Genomic DNA, 23,774 nt, shown 5'->3' with positions numbered 1-23,774 from the left:
TCACTGACTGCATGAATTAAATATGTTTATGTACATGAACTGAAATGATGGAGAAGCTGTGAACTCATTTCCCTCCTCTTCACAGACCATATTTAATTCTGACACATATCCAAGGTATTCAGAAGTGTAAACACACCTCACTGTGATGACCATTTCCTTCCTCTTGCTAAATTAGTGAAATTTCAACACTAAACCCAACAGGATTTCTTCCGATTGGACACATTAAAAGTTTATATGTTTAAAAGAAGCAAAAAACAAGTACTGCAAAACACTTTCATCATTGCTAAAGAATTTACAAGGATATTCAAGCTTCCTTTATTTGGAATCAACAAAAATATAACAAGCAGCATGCAGTACTTTAGCTCAGTTAAGCATAAGCCTTTGGCACTATTACACTTTTCCATTTTCAGGTCCTTTTGGTGGCATTTCTCACCTTTTGAGGTTTCTTTATTTGCAGCAGTTGCCTGGGTGGCATTTTCCGGAGCCCTGAACACTACTGAGTTCCTGGCACATCCAACAAATAATACATCAGGTTAGACCCTGGCTATTGAGGATGTAGTGTTCTTTGATAGGGGCACCAGGAGGTCTAAAACTGACTGTGCAATGTGCTCCAAAAATCTGAGACGTTTATTTTGTCATGCTAATGGTGCTCCTTTAACAGAATTCCAATTTGGGGTTATTGTTTGCAATGCCTTGGACTCCAAGCACGATCCTTCTGGGAATGTCATAGATTCATTCCACATTGGAACAGCAACAGCTGCAGCCCCGGTGGGCATTGATAATGCTGGAATGGAGGCGTTTGTCCCACTTCTTTGAGGTTAGCTGTTGCTAAGTTTGGTGTTTAATTATTTTCTTTTTCTTCGGCAGGTCTAAAACCCAGCTTCAATCGAACAGATGGGCTTCTGTCCTGAGTGGAGAAATGGGGAATGATATGGGGGCAAATATGATGATATGGGGAGAAATCTCTATGGGGGACAAGAAGCTACAGTTAGAACTGAATATGGAACAACTGATTGTTTCAAAATTGGGAAAGGAGTACAACAAGGCTGTATATTGTCTCCCTGCTTATTTAACTTATATGCAGAATTCATCATGCAAAAGGCTGGACTAGATGAATCCCAAATCGGAATTAAGATTGCCGGAAGAAATATCAACAACCTCAGATATGCAGATGACACAACCTTGATGGCAGAAAGCGAGGAGGAATTAAAGAACCTTTGAATGAGGGTGAAAGAGGATAGCGCAAAATATGGTCTGAAGCTCAACATCAAAAAAACCAAGATCATGGCCACTGGTCCCATCACCTCCTGGCAAATAGAAGGGGAAGAAATGGAGGCAGTGAGAAATTTTACTTTCTTGGGCTCCTTGATCACTGCAGATGGTGACAGCAGTCACGAAATTAAAAGACGCCTGCTTCTTGGGAGAAAAGCAATGACAAACCTAGACAGCATCTTAAAAAGCAGAGACATCACCTTGCCGACAAAGGTCTGTATAGTTAAAGCTATGGTTTTCCCAGTAGTGATGTATGGAAGTGAGAGCTGGACCATGAAGAAGGCTGATCGCTGAAGAATTGATGCTTTTGAATTCTGGTGCTGGAGGAGACTCTTGAGAGTCCCATGGACTGCAAGAAGATCAAACCGATCCATTCTGAAGGAAATCAGCCCTGAGTGCTCACTGGAAGGACACATCGTGAAGCTGAGGCTCCAATACTTTGGCCACCTCATGAGAAGAGAAGACTCCCTGGAAAAGACCCTGATGTTGGGAAAGATTGAGGGCACTAGGAGAAGGGGACGACAGAGGACGAGATGGTTGGACAGTGTTCTCGTTTTGCCCGGGCACTGAGGTCCAGCTCCGAGGGCCTTCTGGCAGTTCCCTCACTGCAAGATGTGAGGTTACAGGGAACCAGGCAGAGGGCTTTCTTGGTGGTGGCACCCTCCCTGTGGAACGCCCTCCCATCAGATGTCAAGGAAATAAACTATCTAACTTTTAGAAGACATCTGAAGGCAGCCCTGTTTAGGGAAGTTTTTAATGTTTTGTTTTGTTTTTAATCTGTTGGGAGCCACCCAGAGTGCCTGGGGAAACCCAGCCAGATGGGTATGGCATAAATAAAAAAATATTATTATTATTATTATTAACAGGGACCCCTCTACAAGTGTAGAGTTTAAGCTGAGTGCTGTTGTCCAAGACCAGAGAAAAGTGCTTTAGCATGAACTTTATGCTCTGAGCACATTCCAAGCCCACAGTTAATGGTTATGCCTTGCTACAAATCTTTTTAGCATCTTTAACAAAGTTCTTACCTTTACACTAAATGCATGTGACATAACCTGAGTAGGGATAGACAAAAATGCCAATTTACATTTCTTTCATTTTTTCAGTTTTAAGTCTAGTTCTCCACATTCCTGCATCAGTTTGCAATTTTTTAAAAGAAAGTTTTCGTTTAAAAAATGTTATTTTCACTTATACATGCGCTTTAAGCACACTTTCTCCTAATATGTGCAATTTTGTACACAATAGTTGGCTGGAGAACTGCATTGCTAAATTTGGAGAAATGTATATTTCAAAAGTTAGCTACATTTCGGTTTTATGTATTGCTTTGAGTCTTGGAAGACCTATTCCCTGCCTTGCAGGCCTTTTCCCACCTGACCTGGGGGAGTGGGGCTCTGACTGACTCCAGCTACAAAATCTGAGCAGAATCTTGGGCTGGGGTATTGTTTAAGGTTTTTTGTTGGTGGTGGGTTTTTGCTGTTAAGATGTTAACTTCTTGTATCTTTGTTTTGTATCTTATGATTTATGTGGAAATAGTTCAATTCGGCATGTCCTTTTTTTCTTTTATTTATGGTTTATGACTACTTTCTATGTTTGTAATCCTGTAGTTCTTTATGTTGTAAGCTACCTTGAGCATGGTTTTGGCTGTGGAAAGGCGGCACACAAATAAAATGATGTATGTGCGATTCGGGGACTGCAAATTACGCAGGTTCGCATTACGAAAGGAGCCAAATTGAATTTATCTCCCATTCCTGGTTGCAAGACTTCATGCCAAAGTAGGGGGTGGGGGCAGGAATCTGCAAGGATTTTCTAGCTTCCATTATTAGAGATCACAAAAAACCAACACACAGTACTTTAGCTCAGTTAGGAATAAAACCCTTTTGGCACTATTTCTATTTTCCATTTTCAGATCTTTTTGCTATTCCCTTTCCCCAGTTAAGACCACTAGTTGAACAGTTAAAACAGCCAAGGTGCATGTTTCCACCAAGCAAAAAGATCACATCAACCTCCCACTACTGAAACGTATCTTTATTTTCAGCTAGTTTCCAAATTTCCTTATGTTTTCAGGATGCCAAAAAGCTGGAAGTCCACTTTCAAAAAAGGCCCGCTCTCGCTCTTTTTCCGTTTATATGAGTAGATTATGTGAAACTCATTACATTTTACGGTTTTGCACAAAAATCTTAGTTTCCTACTAATATTATGCAATGACATAATGCCATTTGTAGAGGTGTCACATAAAGGGACTGACTTTTATGGGCTTCTGATGGCAAGACTATCCACTTTATATTCTGTTTTATGTAAGCGTTCTCAAAATTTATTGATCCCAACAGATTTCTCAAGTTACTTAATTATAAAAGGAAGACTATAGCCTAGTGGTTTAGCACGCCAATATACAAGCCAGTTAAAACGTTTTGCTATAGCTGCAGAGCGTTGGCTCAAAGAGCAACGGAACAGGTCATCAATATATAGGACCTTTTTGAGGACAGAAAATAAACAGGAAGGAGAGAAAGAGACAAGGCTAACTGCTTTTATGGTATCAGACACTATTATTATATGTTAACTTAAGAGACACCGTGTGCGTAGTTTCTTTTTGCCTTTCATACTAAGAAAGGGAGAGGAGAGAAAGTCTCACACTTCTACACTACCATCCTGTTCTGCTATGTCTATCTTTAGTTTAAGCATCTTCAACATAGCAACACAAATATTTATCACCGCAATGGATATTCGACACAGAACTACTGACAAGTATGGCTCCTCAGCACAGAGAAATGCACATGTGTCACATATAAGATGTTTCGCGTGGAAATAAAACTAATAAAATAGCACATGATATTGTGTGTCAAATGGTCACTTTTTTCTTGTTTTCAGTCCATGCCATCGGGCTCACCCCTAACTGACACTGGTCAACTCCAACTGTCCATCAACCAGCAGGCGGGGCTGATTGAATTTTGGGTACATGCCCAATGCCTATATCAAACCTGCTTCATCTGTAATCATTATAGTTGTGGCCTGATCCCAATACTTGCCTCCTAAATTGTATGTACTATTTTGCACACACAGCCCACAACCTTCACTGTGCCTATGGTTCGCAACCACATGTTGACAGGGCTGTGTGTGAGGAAAACGCTGAGAATCATTGTTACCTTTAATTTCAGGTGTCCATATCTTGGCTTGTTGTTTATGACATAATGGAGCTGATTCCTCAAAGAATCTTTGTCTTCAACTTCTAATGACACACTGGAAATAACTTTGTTCTCGTGAACTTCAACTTCCAAGCCTGTGTTCCTGAGAGGTCAGAAATAAATATTGCATGGGGCGGGGGAGGAGACACGCCGATTCAGAATCCAGCATCATCTTTCAAACGCAGTATAAATGTAATTTCTGCCTCACGTACAACACTGCCCTTACTTGGGACAAGCGGAAGTCTGGCAGAGCCCTGGGACACTCCCTCTATTTCAGATGTCCCCTACTATTAAAAGCAGGAAGTCCTCTCCGCCTCATTCAGCAGGGTAGAGACAAAAATAAGGCCCCACCTAATATAGCAGAGCTGCTGCCTCCTCCACTGGATGAATATCTCATGTGTCAAGTGGCAACATACTTCCCCTCTTTGGCATTGTAACCCCATCCCCACCCCACCTGTCCTTGCTGTCAGTTTGGGGTTTGATTAGTCATTCCTGAAGGATAACTTAATCAGCCTTTAGTCCTTTTCGCCTATTCCATAGGGTTGGCAGGTATGGTTAATTCGTTCTGGCTAACAAAGATACACCCCATACTTATTTTTACAACAACACACTTTTGTTATGGAACTAACATTGAAATACCTAGCCATTTTTAAATGAACAAAATCTCCCTATGTGCCAGTACTAAATTACTACAAATAATATGCTGGATCGGATGTAAAGGCAGCTTTCTTCGAAATTTTTGATTCATTAATTTACTTAAATACAATATATTTTATTGCATTTATATCCCAAGGGGCTCAAGGTGGCATACATGGTTCTTTCCTTTCTCATTTAATCCCTACAACAACCCTGTGAGGTAGCTTAGGCTGAACATTACCTAGTGAGCTTCATGGCCAAGCGCAATTTGAACCCTGGTCTCCCAGGTCCTAGTCAGACACTCTAGCCACAACACTCAATGTCCTCCCTGTGGGTCCATATCTGTTTTGTACATGCACTGCCCTTACACATTACATCACAGAGATTCACCTGCCATAGCATAAAGTGATTTTTAGAAATTGCAACAGGTCTCTTCCTTCCAAACCATTCTGACATCATAATCCCACTCTGTAGTTGTGTCTGGCCAGCCTCTTATCCGTGAAACACAGCTTTGATATTTCCCATTTGTTCTACTTGTTGAGGATTAATTAATGTCAGCATCCTGACCTTAGTATTTATATTAAAAGATCATAATTTCATAAGAAACGAGAATGAAAAGAATTAACAATTGCCAAGAGACAAGCAACGCATCCATCTTCTTGCCAATAAACAATTCATCAAACATGTTAACAATTAAAGAGAAATAAAATGTTTCCCCCCTGTCTCTCCTAAAGTCACTTTGCATAGAATGTCACTTCAACAGCTAACCTGGAAAGATGAGGGATTTCATCGTTGACTGGCAGGATGAAGATGTAAAGTGTCCCTTGGACTGTGTGCTTGCCATCTGTCAGCTGAACGGTGAAACTATCCTCTAGGCTTTCTGTGTCATCATGCATGTACATAAGCATCAGTCCTATCGGAGAAAGTACCAGAGACAACGGAGTATTTTGAACACAGCAGTCAAGTGCCACATTCTAAAGACAAGCAACATCCAAATGGAATTTAGGGTATCAAAGCTACATAAACTCTAAGGAACTGATTAAGTTATCCTGCAGCTTGCATGTGTTCTTTCCTTTCAAACAAAACAATCATAGCAGGATACCATTAAGGTACTTCAGAACTGCCAAAAACAACTTGATGTCACCAAATGGCCTTTTTGAGGCATTAAGATCATTTATTTCCCATTTAATCCCTGAATTGCCAGCCAGCTGGGATTATCAGAACTTGAACTGGATAGAACCCAGAATTAATCGGGCAGTTGACCAATACATTTTGATGTATGTAAACTATGGGGTGCATTTTTTCCCCATAAGTCTGTAAAGTGACCCTTAATCACGACTTGAAGATGGGACTTCATGAGTTTATGTTATCTCATGCCCTCTATTGATAAAATAAAAAAAATCCTTCAGTAGCACCTTAAAGACCAACTAAGTTTATATTTTGGTATGAGCTTTCGTGTGCATGCACACTTCTTCAGATACACCTCTATTGATAACAAATCCTGCTCCCTCCTGTCCTTTTAAATACTGAAGTCATTGAGTGAAGAGTTATTGAAAATGCAAACACTAACTCACATGGCTTTCCATTTTTTAATTAGGGGCTGTTTTAGTTTGGATACAAAGCTCTTTCAGCTGAATACTTACAGCAAGCTATGACAGCTTCCCAGGTCCCTCATTTAACCATTTTTAACTTTGGGTGGAATTCAATGTTGCAGTAAGGAGAAGAAGAGAAGAGTTTGGATTTGGTATCCCACTTTATCACGGCCCTAAGGAGTCTTAAAGCGGCTAACAATCTCCTTTCCCTTCCTCCCCCACAACAAACACTCTGAGGTGAGTGAGGCTGAGAGACTTCAGAGAAGTGTGACTAGCCCAAGGTCACCCAGCAGCTGCATGTGGAGGAATGGAGATGTGAACCCGGTTCACCAGATTATGAGTCTACCGCTCTTAACCATTACACCACACTCAGCCCAAGGATTTCTGCTTGCCAGGTGCAACCATCTCCTACATCCTCCACCTACTCTAGGGGTTCTCTTGACCCTCCCAAAGAAGACCGGGGAAGGCATGGAGGGCTCATGGGGGTTAGGAGAAGGGGAAGCCCCATTGCACTAGTGGGATGAGTTGTGCTGCTAGTGCAACAATTTGGTTAAATTTGGCCCCTTGTACAGAGTATGTAGCATGAAAGATTTTACAGATGAACAATGAAAGCCTACTGTCACAGGCGCGGTAGCGGCTACTCTAGAGTAACGACTCCTCAAAGCGTTGTCTTTTCATTCTTTTATTTAGTGCTGGTTATTTACAGTGCAGAACAGTACTATGTACATGTTGTCAGTTAGGGGTCAGAACCTCCGAATGGAGATTCGTGCGTTTTCTTCCAGCAAAGTAGTCTAGGGATACTGAATCTCCGCCCCCGTCGTTTCCTGCGCAATTCTGGGGTCGGCGGGATTGGCCTTCTTCCCTTGCCTCCCACTTCCCTTCCCACACTGGGCATGGGCTCCGCTACCTTGCCTGAGCCTCGGTCACCACTTCCTGAGTCTCCGCTGGAGATATCTCCCTCTCCACTAGCACTCGCGCTGGGTGACGAGCTGCTACTTAAGATGGGAGGGACTTGCCTGTAACTTCTGTCCCTCACACCTACCGAGTCCAAAAACAGTAACAGAACATATCTGGAAAATGTGCTTGGGCTACAGTCCTAAATGTGAAAAGTTATTGGTGTTTTAGAGTTAAAACAATATGTTACTCTAGTCAAACATCAGGAGATACAACTGCATTTTTTCAGGGGGGGGGGAAGGAAAATGCAGAGTATAAAAAACTGTTGTATTTTTAAAAAAATAAAAAGTCTCCCTCTTGCTTAACTCTAGATGCTAGTTCAAAACAAAAAGAACTTACTATATTAAAAGGGAGAACACCACTCCCCACCTGCAGCCAATAGCCCATTCTACTACTTTCAGTATTTTACCATCTCATTCTGATGCACATCTAGACCAGCCTAGCCACACACAGTTCTAATTTTTATTTCAGGACACCCACTAGATCCTCTTAGCAATATTAGTGCATCATGCAAAAGAGAAGTTGGCATATTTTTAATAAATGCCATACAGTTATGAATATGTCAAAATATTTCTTGTATTCAATTATTTAGAATGCTGCTAGCATGCATTTATGAGCCTGTCCTGTCTGCCAAATTTCCAGCATTCAGCTATCAGCCTGCTTACATATGGTCACTTAATTCAAAATTTGCAGTTTGCAATTTTTATTTTATTTTAATTGAATATTTAAGTGTCTAAGGTACTGGGCACTGTTTACATAGCTAGTTAGTTGTGTAAACATCAATATAATGAATTGCCAAGTTATGAATGGATGAATTATGTACTGCAAAGCTGTGAATCACTCAGAGTTGGTCAAGGTTCTCAACCAGTGGGAAGTGAAATGAACATTTAAGGCTTATTTGTTTCTTTGAAAAGGTCTTCTATGCAACTCAACTTTCCCTCTTGGGCTCATACAGAAAACAAAACCAGACTTTTTATGGAAAAGGACATCATTTCGATTAAGACAGCCACAGAATTGCAGAGCATCCTGGATGACTTCAAAGCAGCTTGTATGTATGAACAGATGAACAGATGTTCAGAAAATGCAAATAAGGTGGAATTTGAAGGAAGAGTATTAAAATATAGATATTTTAGGAGCAATCAGGTCAGCTGAATAACTAATGTTATTCCTTGATGCAGAACTAAAATATTTTAAGTGCTTTCATTTCCTCCATCACAGAAGACTGTCAAAGCACTGCCAAGAAAGAAAGGGAAAACGTTGGTTTAAATGCTGTCATTTATCAAATGCATGGGCATTGCAAATACAGATACCATGAAGCCATACTATGAGTGCCTGGGACAACTCATATCTTGCTTATTCCTATGGCTCAATATTAGAGCCAGTGTGATATAGTAGGGAAGAGGGAGAGTGTGTAAGCCCTATACAAGTATTCTAAATAGGGCTAATGTAAACATGTGAGGTGGGGAGAGCTTGCACAATTGTTTCCTGCACTTGTGAAGACTTCCATGTCATATTTTTGTTTTAATGGTTTTTATTTCTAGACTGCACTCCCCATGCACTCTAGATCCCCACCTGTAAGTTTGTATGTTTTTGTACACTAAGAAATGGGAGCTGCAGTAAATCATTGGGGGACAGCCTGTTTTTTCAAGATTCTGAAAGAGTGATGTTTTCTTAGCTTTTGAAGAGACACTCACTTGACATGGTAGCTTTTATCCACCATAGATCAGTTTAAAACGTCCCCCTCTTCTTTTGACAAGCACATAGAGCAGGTAGCAGTGAGACACTCAGGATTCTGGGACAAGATGGATTTTCTGGGCTCATGCTAACACAGTTCAGGGCAGGGTTTGGTGACCCCTAAACTGTAGAATGCACTCTAACCAAGCACCTACTTAACTATCACAGTATTGATAGGGATTCTGTTAGCTGCCTATAACTTGGATTTATCAGAAGGTCTTTGGGGCTGGCTGAAGACAACTTATTTCTTACTGATGTTCTCAGAGCACCTGTTAAAGCTGAGACTTTTTTAATATTGCTATAAGTGATGTTTTAAATATTGTTTTTACCATGCTGCATACCATTTCAGGTGTCATCTCTATATAACTGTTGGTTCAACTGTTAATGCTTAGCTGAACTTCTTTAAAACCTAGCCTAGGCCTTCTACATGATATCAATGTAAAACCAGAATAATGCTAGGTTTTCTGGAATGCCAGATTGCCTCTAGCTCTGTCCTGCTCATCCACTCTGCACTGCTTCGTTGCTATACTTGGTAAGCTCATGGCACATGAGGAGATATGTGACCTGCTGTTTCTAGTTCCTAAGCTGATTCTGTGAGCAGTTTTGTTAGCAGCAGAGGTGCCATTGAGTGCACCATTCAAATGCCAGCTCTCTGCTAGGGTCTCTTGCTCACATGTGCTTGTCTGTTGTTATTTTTCAAGAGAAAGGATCATATCTTTAACCACAAAAGGACAAGCAAATATTCTATGAACTTTCTTTTCTTCAGAAAGCTCTCTTGGTCAGGAAAAACTTGAGCCACAACTTGCTTTGGTCACTGGACAGTGTGACGCAGCTCAAGATGAAATATTATGGGAACACAAAATGTGCTGGGATTTCTCATTTGTTTTCATATTAAACAATATGTTGCATAAAACATTACATTTTAAGAGTTAAGTTATTCTATTTATGTTTGATTGGGTTTTTATGTTTAATTATTTCCCCCCTATGTTTTTAGCCTTCATTATGGTATTTACGTATTTAGCAGTCATTACGGTATATAGGGACGCGGGTGGCACTGTGAGTTAAACCACTGAGCCTAGGGCTTGCCGATCAGAATGTTGGCGGTTTGAATCCCCACAATGGGGATAAATAGGTACTGCTACAGCGGGAAGGTAAACAGCATTTCCGTGTGCTGTTCTGGTTTGCCAGAAGCAGCTCTGTCATGCTGGCCACATGACCTGGAAGCTATATGCCGGCTCCCTCGGCCAATAATGCGAGATGAGTGCCGCAACCCCAGAGTCGGTCACGACTGGACCTAATGGTGAGGGGTCAATTTACCTTTACCTTTTTACGGTATTTTTACCTGTAAGCTGAGTCCCTGCCAAGGAAAAAGGCAGGGTATTATTATTATTATTATTATTATTATTATTATTATTATACTGTGCAATCTGCACAGAAATGTTTGTAGAACTTAATGCAAACAAGTAGGAAAATAGAGTATTAGTGCTGGGGAAATGAAGGTTCAAGTCTTATATAATTTTTGCCATGGCAAGCATTTAGGTCAGTGTTACTCTTGGTAAAGAACAAACATCTCTCTGTGGTCACCTCTAGACTGTCGGGATTTTGCTGGAGTGTTTCAAGCATGTACCGGAAATTTAGATTTGCATAATTAAAGAGGATTGAAGCATTCTGTTGCCCTACAACAAATCCACTTCTTCTTTTTTAAAGCCTTTTGCAGTTAGGGAAGTGACAGGGAAATGCATTGAAATGTGTAGAATGAACAAATGATTAAAGACCCCATGGGCAAATCAGGATGTATGATTATTGTATAACCTCCTTGCAAATAAATCAGAACAAATGAGCAATGGCGTAGTCTAACCCTATAAGCAAATGAGGATGTATACGCATTGCACACAGGTCATCTGGAGGAGCTTTCTGCATTTTGTTTTTTAAGTATCACAGAGGGCTAGATGGTGCAGGTATTTTTATATCTCTTTCTTTCAGAGCAACGTGCTGCAATGAACTGTGGTTTCCAGTAGAGGCCATCCGTTGCTCATACAACATAAATCTAGTTTCTTGCTAAAGCAAACTGAGAAGCTTATAATTGATCATTGTGAAACATTCAAAACAAATAATTTCATTTCTTTCTCCTTCAAAGATTTACAAGTCTCATCCATGCTTACATAACACCTGATAAATTAGTCGTCCTTGTTCCCCACTCAAGATTTTGTTTTTGTTTTTGCTGTTCTAGGCAAATAGCCATGTGAGCCCCCATTCATCATGTGATAAGTAGCATACCGGAATATGTCATACTGATGTTTTTGCAACTGCATCTGTTCCATATTCACTTATAAGAAATTTACTTTTGCCTTTTAATTTTTCATCTACCTGTATTATCTGCAACCACAGTTCTATTAGAGTTCTTCCAATTTTAGCTGGACTTGCCCACTGAGAAAGTTCCAGTTATCCCTGCAATACATGGGGAGCTGTCTTGTACTGAGTCAGACCATTGGTTTATTCTAGCTTAGCATGATTTGCTCTGACTGGAATTGATTATGAAGGATTTCAGGCAGGGGACTCTCCAGCCCTGCCTAGAGATGCTGGGGGTTGAACTTGGGGTCTTCTGCAAGCAAAGCAGATCCTCTGCCACCAAGCTATGACCCTATTCCCCAATGAAAGAATAGGAAGCAACAATAAGCGAGGAGACAAAGATGCTGTATTATAAAGCCTTTCTCTTACTACACTTTTGATGATAGATGATTCACGGCCATTTGATGTACCTTTGGGGACTATTAATTTGCTGATGAAAATTTATCATTGAAACAGTTCATTATCTTGGAAGAACTGTTCTGTCTGCTGCTGTGCTTGGAGCACCCTATTACGGCGTTTGGAGCACCCATCATCTTCATCTCACGTTTGTAGTGTTGTGTAGCACCACCGTGCTTGGCTGGAGATCTGCATTGCAAAATTCTGAGAAGTGCAACTTTTAATGATGGCTGTGTTTTGGTTCACATATTGTTTTCTGAGGTGTGGATTAGGTAGATTTGCCTTTTAATACAAACTGGATCATCCACAAATGAATGATAGAGTGTTTGGGAGCCCTGACTGCACTTTGAGCCTAAACAAATCCTTATACTGAAGGGAAGGCTATGAGCAATCTCACAATCAAGTATAGCTAATACCCATTGATAGACCATCACATATTTCAGGAGTGGCCAACTCCCAAGAGACTGCGATCTACTCACAGAGTTATAAACTGGCAGTGGGGGGTTCAAGTCAAAGTTGTTGAGCTTTTTTTAGGAAGGAAAGCCCTATTTTGGGGGGTTCGGGTCAAAGTTGTTCAGCTTTTTTTAGGGAGAAGGAAAGCACCATTTTTTGGGGGTGCAGGAAAAAAATGTTGAGCCAGTGATCTACCAGTGATCTACCTCAGATGTCCAGTGGTCACAATCTACCTGTTGGAGTTGCCCTAGTTTTAAATGGGTGGCGTCCTCACCAAGTTCCAGTATTACTAGAGGGGGAGTTTTGTTTTTTTTAACCAACTTTGGAGACCCACAACTGGAATTGGAAGAGAGTATTCAATCAGCTTCCTTTCCTCAGCATTCACATAGAGTTTGGAAATAAGAGACAAATGAACTTGCTACATGCAGATTAGGAGAGCCAACTAGGATGTAGGGCATGGGATGCTGGGACAGTGACACTGAAGCAGTAATGGAAGACACAGAGCTGGCTTTGCTCTGTCTCTGTAGCTGTAGGCATACCAACCGAGTCTCCATGGTGTGTGCCAAAGAGATTATTACCCAATAAAAAGGCTACATTTGGGTTTTGTCTGAGGAGGACTGTAAGTGCTTTTTAAACCGGGAGTGGGGAAGGATAGGGGCAGGCAATCACTGACTTTGCCTTATGATGGAGCAAGCCATGTTTAGCTACCGTATTACTTTGCTCAGATACTGTCATATAACTGTAGACCTATAACCTACTGGCTGTGTTTCCATATGTGAATATCATTTGTTCTCTTGTGTACAGTTCACAAAGATACATTGTCCCTCTCAAGATCTGTTTCAAGCTGTACAACACACATACATACACACACACACACACACACACACACACACACACACACACACCCTGTATAAACTATGAAAGTGCATTTCATACTCTTTGCATTTTATTGCAAAGACAGACAATAAAATGATGCCCCAACCTTGTTTAAGTTCTTCCAGTGTAAAGCTGTGGATTTCCAAATCTTTATGGAGTACTGATGGGCTTAGTTGTTTGTAACGTCCAGTATCTCTGCCGTAAATTCCATTTAGTATCACACCATGGCGAGGTGGAGTAGCAACAGAGAATCTCAGCACATCTTGAGGGATGTCAAAATCTTCAACATTGATGGTGCCAGGACCCATTGCCTTAATGTCACCTTCCATTACCTGGAGGAAAACATGAATTTCAAAAAAGAAAAAACTTTGAAAATTACAGAATTAAGAAACAAGAGAATCTTTGCTAAGCGAACCTACTTTTTAAAGCAGGCATACCCTAACTTCGGCCCTCCATATGTTTTGGACTACAATTCCCATCATCCCTGACCACTGGTCCTGTTAGCTAGGGATCATGGGAGTTGTAGGCCAAAACATCTGGAGGGCTGCAGTTTGGGGATGCCTGTTTTAAAGCATTTCAGTTCTAATACAACACCAAATATATCACAGGGAGCAAGCAGCAGCTAGTATTCAGATGTGGAACAGTCAGTGTGCCCCAAAAGAAGTTAGCTTCTAGACTGGTTATTTCTTTTATCTGGACATATATCTTTTAGGCTTATTGCCCTGCGATTTCCCTGTTGTTGTTTTTAAAAATGGCAAACTGCCACATGCAGCGCCTTACTTGGATGTGTCTGGAGTCTTGGAAGCTTGACTACCCTACGTTCTCCTACAAATGGACCTTGAGCTTGTTTGGAGGTTCCAGCAGGGGAGCGCAGCTATCGTATACCCTTGACCGAAGAACGGTACACTCCTTCTATCTGGGAAGGTCGTCCTCTTCCACCGAGCGCACAGCTTCGGGAGGGACGCACATGGAGCGGTGAGGGAGGAAGGGGACACCCGCCTAGCCAGCCAGATCAGCCGAATCAACCCTGGCGATCAATGGGGTGACAGACGTCGCAGCCAGATCGCCCTCACATCCCGATTTCCCTGTTAATATAGTGGCTTTAGCGAATGTAGCATGCAGACAGGAAGACCTGAAGAGGAACAGCTTCATCCAGACTTGCTAACTGGCAATCCTGCCCATTGGCAGATTACTTGCATCACAAATAAGGAGGCTCTGTTTTAAAGATGAAAGGAAAGTATCATGCAACACCTGAAACTGAACAGACAATCAACATTCCAATTCCATGTGAAAATGAATAGTCAACTGAATGTCCACATTTGAGATTTATCTTGAATTTGCTTAAATTAAGTTCTCTTGATGGATGCTACGGTATCAGCTATCCAAGCTCAATACTAGGGCACTGTAGTTCCACCTGCCTCAAAAACAACACTACAGTGCATGCATAGCAGTAATCAGTTTTGAATATAGGGTAAATTACTTAGGGTAAATTACTTAGAATCTCATCATCGCCACCCCACATTCATTTCCGTTCTAATGTTTCCACTCTGCAAATGGACGGCTCCATAGGAATACCCCCAATTAGTCTGCACCAGTTCTGCTTTCGTCAAGAGAGTTGTAGGATAAACAAGAAAACTCCTGGCAAAGCATTACCTTGCCTGCTCCCCAACATATGCACACACATTTGTTTAAAAAGAAGCCATACTGCATATGTCCCACCACAGTTTTTTTGCACTTCAGCTAACATATAGTACAGAGTGTGGAGCTGTCTCTTTTCTCTATTTGTAGATTGTTTACTTTCATGTCATGAAGAAGCAAACCAATGTGTCTAAACAATTCAGATACCTAGTTACATTTCTCATCTGGTATGTTGGTTCAATTCCATTAGAAAGTACAGCTTTTCTTTCTTTCTTTCTTTCTTTCTTTCTTTCTTTCTTTCTGCAACGCTAACTGGGAAGAGCAGCACGTACGGGTGATCCCAAACTAGTTTACAGCTCAATGTACATGTGTGGCATTATATGTGGAACAATTTGGACAAATACATCTCTGCTTTGATTTAAATAATAACAACTATAACTGGATCAAAGGCTTATGCCATAATATATCTGTTAGGCTGTGATTCAGTTCAGTTCCCTGGAAGACAACCATCCTTGGAAAGGGGGGGAGGGAGGCCATTTTTAGCAATCCTTCCCACTGTCCTCTCACCACTAAAACTGATCAGGAGAGTCAAGCTCTGGAGTAAATTTGGGGTGTATAGACAACTGCAGAAAGGAGGATGAGTCACAATCTTTTTCCTCTCCCGCTGCTGCATTGGCAGGTGGCTTCCATTGGCAGAGAAAACATGACTGGATGCTGCTACCTTAATCTTTAAGATGCTACTGGACTCTTCGCTGCTTTTGTTGCAACAGACTCACATTGCTTTCACTCTGTTAAAATGATGTTAAATCATGTTAAAATGACGGCTCATTGGTATAGGACGCAAGTGAAGTTGTCTATAATGAGCCAGCTAGATTGATCCCAGATTTGGAAATGTTCTAAAGCAAGGGGGGGGGCTTTTCCCTTTGTTGCTAGGATTGTGAAGAAGAAAAACAGGCTGGGAAATCTGTGGGCCTCCCGAGGGGGTGGGGCTTCCATCACCCCTGACCATTGGCCAAGCTGGCTGAGGCTGATGGGAGTTGGAGCCCCTCAACATATGGATGGCTACAAATTCCCCTTTCTTGAAATAAAGAAATGTCGAAAACAGATTCTGGAAGCAATAAATATCCCAGGAAAGAAAATTGGTTTACAACACGAAGAAGGCTAAAGAGTGCTACCTTTCCACTTGAAGATTGAACCTACAATTGTATACAATAAATACTGGAAGTTTAAACAAATCCAAAATATGAGGGATGATAAAACTCTGAGACACACTTGCTTTTCTGAAAAGAAAAAAAATGATGTGGGTTGTTTGAGCCAACCATGAATTACGAATGCAACTAAGGTTTGTGGAGTATAAAGAAGAAAACTGCACCTAATTTGAGATTTCAATAATGACTAGAACCTCCATATACTTTTTATAGGATTTGGAATTCCATTATGACATATAGAGTAGAACCATCTGTTCTAAGACAACCCTCATAAAAAGCCTGGAGAATCTGGAACTATCTTTATCAGACCCTCAAGCTGATAGCCTCTGAGTTTTATTTTAACTCATGTGCAACTACTCATTCTACATGCCTATTTCATAGTTTTGCTTTTCATCTTTTAATGTTTGTCTGTTGTTATAATTGTTCTCTCTGCTTTATATACATTGTAACATGAATTAATAATACAAAACTCTACACACACACACACACACACACACACAAACCCAACAAAGGTTTATGGAGAAATGAGATGTTTCGAACAAATTTAGAATGATACCCAGGGTCATTTCCCCCCATTATTACAATATGATATACTGTAATGTTTATACTATACATACATCAATTTCTCAATTCTAATAAATTAACTGGTTTTTTAAAAATAATTCTGTCCCCATTCATCCTTACAATAAACTGTGAGGTAGGTCTCTTTTGAGCTTTACAAAGGCTGCAAGGTAGCAGGTACTAAGCTCTTTTTGGATCCAGGTCAAAGCCAAACAACAGTCCAACCACTGAGACAGGAGGAGTTTGTCCAGATACGTTCTCTTCAAATTCTTTTCATCTTCCTGTGAGTGGTTTTATTTAAGCCCGATGCAGTTTGCTGTTCACTTGAAGGAAGTGCTATCTCTCTCATGTGTCAAGCTCACACATTTACAATCCCTTGGCCCCCTGGAAACACCAGCGATGCAATACATTAAGGAGGGTTCAAGCTCCTATTCATCTTCAAACGTTCCATAACCCAGTGTAAAATATTCTCAGGTGCAATTTCTATTGCTTTCAAGTTCAGCCACCATGTGTGCAGCATTAATTCCTCCCTTCACATGTTTCTCATTCAGGGACTTACACCAGCTGAGAACCACATATGGAGGCCCATATTTACTGAGCTTTTATTTTGTGCCATGCGAAGTCGACAAGAAACACACACACACACTGCAAATATGGAGTGTTTATGGTGGTGTCCACTCTTACTGGAGACAGAGGATTAAGAAATCGCATCTGCAGCTGCACTATCAAAAATAAATCTGCTTCGTTTCAAGGATTTCATTATCCTAATTCTTCCCCTCGCCCCGCATGTTTCCTGTCTAATTTGTCATTAATCATTTAATTTTTCCTGTCCTTTCTGTTTCCTACTCAAGTCTGAGCTGCATGTACCCCTGCTGGTACTAGCTTCAGAAGGGAAGGGAAGGGCTACATTGTACTCTTATAAGTCCTGGATAACAGGACACTGGTAGTTAAACAAGTCACCAGTTTGAGTGCAATAATTTCCTCCCTCCCACCCCTCCTATGGCCTCCTCATTTAAAAAACCATGATAACCAGGTGATAAACAGCATGCCCCAGGGGCAAGAGCAGTGGCTCACTCTGTCTGGCAAACTGTTAAATAAATTATTATTATTATTATTAATAATAATAATTTTATTTATACCCCGTCCTTCCCGGTTCAGAAACCCAAGCTCAGGGCAGCTAACAACAAATTTAAAACACTTAATTGTAATACAACATAAAAGCAGCATAAAATACAATATAAAAGCATGAATAACAATAAAATTCAAAGTTCAAAAATCAATTTGGGGGAAATCCATCCAATAAACATTAGATAGTCACCAGGGCTAGCTGGCTAAATTAGTCCTACTTGGGCCAGCGAGGAGGCCAGGGGAGAATTAGCTGTGGGGTCCCAGAGCGGGTAATCTTCATAAAAAGGGGAGGGGGGAAGAGAAGGGAAATAAAAGATCAGGCTGAGTTCAAATTAAAGGCCAGGCGAAATAGCTCTGTCTTACAGGCCCAGTGGAAGGAGGTTAAATCCTGTATGGCCCTAGTCTCATGGGACAGAGCATTCCACCAGGTTGGAGCCATCACTGAAAAGGCCCTGGCCCTGGTGGAGGATGGTCTGACTTCCTTAGGGCCCGGGACCTCTAAACTATTATTATTCATGGACCTTAATGTCCTCTGCGGGGCATACCAGGAGAGACGGTCCCGTAAAAGAGGGCCCCAGAACGGACTCAGCTCCATTAGTCAAAAAACCATGTTTGAATGCATTATAAATATGCAACACCAGATGGGGCCAGAGAGCAAAAGAAATTTCTATGCAATTTTTACATAGGGTTTTTTCTTTCTTTTGTTGTAACGATGTAATTTCTGATTTATTTATGGCATTTCCCCCCCTGTGTGTAAATTCACCCACCTTCACCATAGCATGGTGCAGAATTCTACCCAATGTAGTAATTTAGAGAAGGTATTTTATTAAAACAAGCAAACACCAATATATGTACAGGATTACTCTTAAGATCCTATTCTTCTTAAAGATGCAGTAACATATATCTGCATAAGGAAGACACAGAGGAGGGGGAGAAAAGGAGGTTGAGGCAGTCTCTGTGCAAAGGGGATCTGAAGAAAGGAGGATGGATGGAATAAAGAAAGAAAGGAAAGGGGAGGGAATGTTCAAAGGGTGCTGCAGAATAAGAGAGTGAAGGAAATGGAGTGGAGGGTGTAGCCGGTATGCAAGGAGTAGTTGGGGAAAGGAGGAAGGGAAAAGGGAGTGAAGGTGAAAATGGGGGAGTGCAAAGGGAGGTTGTAAACCAGGAAGGAGTAGGGATGAAGATGAAAGCAAGGGTACGGAAGGGGTTGCAGAATAGGAGGGGATGATGTCTTCATAATGTGGGAATGTTCAGGGTGGCAGGAGAGGATATTGTTTATTAATATCCTTCCTAACTTGCACTAGCAGATTATTTACTTAGCAGAGTTTACATTCCTCTTTACACAGCAGAAAACTAGTTGCAAACTTGTGTGAGTTTCTTAAGACAATACACAATTCAATCTGGCTTGTCCAGATTGAAATGTGTTCTAATATTTTCCCGGTAGGACCCCTTGAATCCCTCCTAAAAGAATAAAGACACCACAGTCTTATTCATAAGCAAGAAAAAGAAAGTTTCCTCACGATCAGGCAGAGCACAGTGTGATCCCAGAAGGCAGGCTTTAGGCTTAAAATTACAAACTTATACTAACAGGTTTATCCCATAAGGGAGATGATCTGGGGGACTGATTGGCTGGCAGCCAGCAGTTCATTCCAGGAAGTTTGCAGGACGAAAAGAAGATGGAAAAGGAAAGAGTGGCAGCATGCCTTGCCCTTTTACCAGATCTGGAAAGGTCACGCCCACCCACTAGTCACATGCAAGGAAGGATGCTCCAGGTCAGGAGGAACAGGAAGTTTTGATTGGTGGACCAAACATTCCCTTGCATGCCCACTCTAGGAAAACAAAGAATGTTGTACTTGACTGCTCTCAGTGGATTACATTCCACACATAATTGGGTGGAAGGTTAAAAAGAGTGCTTAGCAGTTACAATGTATCAGAAGAGGAGGATACAGGAGATGGTCTGCGCAAAAGGAGAGTTGCAGAAAAGGAGGGAGTAAGAAGGCACAGACATGGGAGTAAATGTGAAAATGGGTGCAAAATGAGGCTACAAATAAATGGGAGAAACTGGGAGTTTTCTTGACTGGACAGACAATTCAGCAAGTAAAGTGTATTGTGGAGGGGTTGGAGAGCAGAGCCCCTTGCCCAGTAAATGACAGATACGTTGGAAACCTTTTGGCATATTCTATGGTATTTTCTACATTGCTTCCAATAGCTTTCATGAAACATACATTCAAGACAGATGGCAGAGTACATCTGCACAGAGGTGATATACCTGGCACATCCAATGAATTGCTGTCTTCCATGGTCCGCCTATTATAACATTGTCTGATATCTCTCATGTTTTTATACCTGGCTTTCATTTTGTGCAAATAGATTACAGAAACCAAAGAATTGCCATGGAAGAAGTTCTCAGACTTACTGTTAAGTTCCTAAGTTGCAGGCTTGGGATTTCATCATTTACCGGATCGATGATGATGTAGAAAGGCATTGCCAAAGATTTATGAAAGCCGTCACTAACAGACACCATGAAGTGATCAGAGGAGGGTTCTAAATGCTCATGCTTTGACTGAACGTAATTGATATAACCAGCCTGGAGACTCTGAAAAGTGAACACACCTTTTGGAGAGAGCCAAAGTGTTAAAAGCAGAGAATTAAATCCATTCTATTATTTTTCACATTTACTGCTGAGAGTATATGCAACAGAAGTGAAGGCCAGTCTTGACTCCTTGTCAAACTCGTATTTCATATTTTAAGTATACACGTAAATCATCTTGCATGTACAGCAAAGAACTCTACTGCATTTATCCGGTGTCCAGCATCCATAAGGAAACAGCTTTTTGCCATATCTAATCTTCCTGTCCATTAAGACTGGGAGGAAGGGAGGGCTCCGTTGGACAACCTGTTTATTCAGTCCAGTTTAGTTTTTGTTTTCTAAGTGGATTTGTTGGGTAAAAGAGCACTTCACTCTACTTCAAACGCACACAAACCTAACATTTTGGTATGCGATTGAATTGCTCCCACAAAATATTAACAGCCCAGAAGCATCTGAAGAGACTCTGCTCCATGTACAGATGGAGCGGATTTTGAAAGGGGCTTCTCAAGTTTCTTCTGCAGTGTGGCGGTTAGAGTGTCAGACCAGGAGCTGGGAGACCAGGGTTCAAAAACCCACTAGCTCAGGCATCCCCAAACTTGGCCCTCCAGCTGTTTTGGGACTACAACTCCCATCTTCCCTAGCTAACAGGACCAGTGGTTAGGGATGATGGAAATTGTAGTCCCAAAACAGCTGAAGGGCTGAGTTTGGGAATGCCTGCACTAGCTCATTAAACTTGGGCCTTGGGCCACTCACTTCCCTCTTAGCCTAACCTACCTCACAGGGTTGTTGTGAGGAAAATATGGAGAGGAGGCAGAGAACTATGCACATCAACTTCAGGTCCTTGGAGGTGAGCTGGGTATAAATGTAACAAACAAATAATACAATATGCCAAATTTGATTTGGATACAAATCCCCTTCAGGCAAAGCCCAACTCAAATTGGGGCTCACACATCAGCTGTTCTTGCCAGTTCCTTGCCTTTCCCAGCAGGCTCCTTCCATTCCTCCAGGCCTATGCAGGTAATAAAGAGTCCACTCTCCACAATAGTATATTGATGCTTATTTCTAAAATTAGGTTGTTTAAATTTGTTTCCAACTTCTTATGCTTTTATTGTATGATTTTTATCTGCTTAATGTTGCAAACTGCTTTGAGATGTGTTGTGATTTAATAGTATATAAATGCACATATAAATAAGTAAATAAATAAAATGCCTTACTTTGCAAAGGGTTTCGTGATTTCCTTCTGGTAATCAAGACCCAAAATCCTGGGCAGGAAATGTTCCTGCAGAAAGCTTCCACTGTGCTGATAGCAGTGAGGGGCAGATTTAGGGCTGTGCATTGGGCACTGAGCTGAGGGGGTGTTTTCTCAAAGCCCAGGTATGCCTAGTTAGAGCTTTACCAGCTTTGGGAAGGAGGTGATGGGGCTCTAGGACCCTGCCAGAGCCCTCACACCTCCTCCCCCCCCCAAAGCAGGCTCCCTCCTTACTCATCCTTTGGGAAGGCACCAAAATTTGGCTTCGCATAGGGCATCATAGCACCCAAGTCTGCCACTGTAGCAGTCTTCTGCCATGTACTACCCTCTCCCTCTTCTCTAAAGTATATGGAGAGGAAAGGGGAAGGTGGAACCAAATACACAGACTTGCTCTGCTACACTTAGAACATATATATGGAAGTGGGAAACTGCAGGGGAAATCAGTTGTCCGACTTTCTATGGAAACATAGGAGATTCTAGGGAAGTGCCAAGTTCTTCTCCGATACATTACCTAACCCTGTATATGAGCATTTTGTGCAAAGAGGTTAAGCATGGGTCAACTTTCTGAATCAGTGTAGCACAGATGGGGGTGGGAAGCATTTGAATATAAATCTATTGTGGTAGGGAGTGGGGTGTGTTTTTTGAAAGGCTCCTTCATATCCAGAGTCACTTAAAATATATCTCCCCCCCCAAAAAAAAAGCTTAAGAAAATGTAGAGAAAGGCGACGACAGCCTAGAAATCATTTCAAAGCAACCTTAGTACTTTGGAATGTATCTACAGGGCTGATGAAGAATACCAAAACCATATTGCCCTCCCTCTAAAGATTTAGCATAATATTTTGGGCCCAATATTAGTGTTTGGGCCTGGGGGAGAGTCTAACCTTGTACTTATCAGTTTCTCCTTCATGGTATATCAATGCATAATTGATGCCCTTAAGTGCTGGGGGAGGGGGAGGGCAGAAGTAGATCAACAAGTCTGTAACTCACTTATATTAACTCCAGCATTGCTCTTCTCATGTCCAGGTGTAGGAAGGATGTTCTCCAAGTATCCATACTGAGGACTAGTTTCCAAGAAGAAAGTTAGCTCCTCTGGAGTTGTGTCTTCGTCTGAGGCATCCAGATATTTTGAACTGACACATGCTGACGACCCTTCTTCCACCACAAACATCTCCCCTTGAAAAAAGGGCAGAAGAATAATGTTATCCACACTATTCCCAACTCTACTTTGTTCCTTCGTAACTAAGAGGCTGCTAAGTCATCACAGCCTGCCTGTCTAGCACCTCAACATAATCGGCTATTGATCCAGTCAGTAGCTGCTGAGAAAAGCACTAGTTTCAGCTGAAGATAACTTACTCAGCAGTATTGGGCTGCTGTGTATCTCTAGATGGTAGCAAACATTAAGCAGTCATTCTTCTCACAGTGCCTGACAGGTGTGGAAAGCTATAAAGCATGGGTTCAACTGATATTTGCATAATCCAAACTATTCTCCTCTAATCAATTTCTATGGTGTTTATATATCTTGGTGTTCAAAATAGATGCAATCAATGATGCAGCTAAATTGCTTTAAACTCCCCTTTGTAAAATTTGGCTATCTCACAGGGTCGGAGGTATGGGGCAATGTTATAATTTCCATGACCTCACCCCACACACAGCTCCACAGGCAGAGCAGAATCTGGCAAGTCATCTGTCCAGGTTATCTGCACAAGGAAAACACAATGCTTCTCATAAGGAATGCACAAGATGTCGTGAAGAGCCAGGAATGGGGAATGTCAAGTTGGAGGTTAGCCATATTTTGTAATTTAAGCATTCATCATATGCAAAATAAATCCTTTGAAGCCTGACAGAGTCTTACAAATACTTTGTACATTACTTTACACTTAATTATTAAAGCAATATGAATTTGTAGGAAATATTGTGCTTCAAGAGGATCCACACACACACACATCCCACGGCAGGTTGCCA

The 23,774-nt window shown here is 41.4% G+C and overlaps 1 protein-coding gene across 1 annotated transcript in view; it reads right to left on the bottom strand.

The window, feature by feature from the left end:
• LOC118088169 (FRAS1-related extracellular matrix protein 1-like) overlaps positions 1–23,774 on the bottom strand; it is a 106,764-nt gene that overhangs the window by 48,513 nt on the left and 34,477 nt on the right. Inside the window, 5 exon segments of the mRNA XM_035121448.3 lie at positions 4,410–4,551; positions 5,853–5,997; positions 13,545–13,770; positions 20,390–20,586; positions 22,800–22,985. Coding sequence (XP_034977339.2) covers positions 4,410–4,551; positions 5,853–5,997; positions 13,545–13,770; positions 20,390–20,586; positions 22,800–22,985 — 896 coding nt within the window.

This window comes from Zootoca vivipara, chromosome 7 (genome assembly GCF_965207765.1).
Source record: "Zootoca vivipara chromosome 7, rZooViv2.hap1.1, whole genome shotgun sequence".
Classification (NCBI taxonomy): domain Eukaryota; kingdom Metazoa; phylum Chordata; class Lepidosauria; order Squamata; family Lacertidae; genus Zootoca; species Zootoca vivipara.
This window is presented reverse-complemented; position numbering and strand designations above follow the sequence as displayed.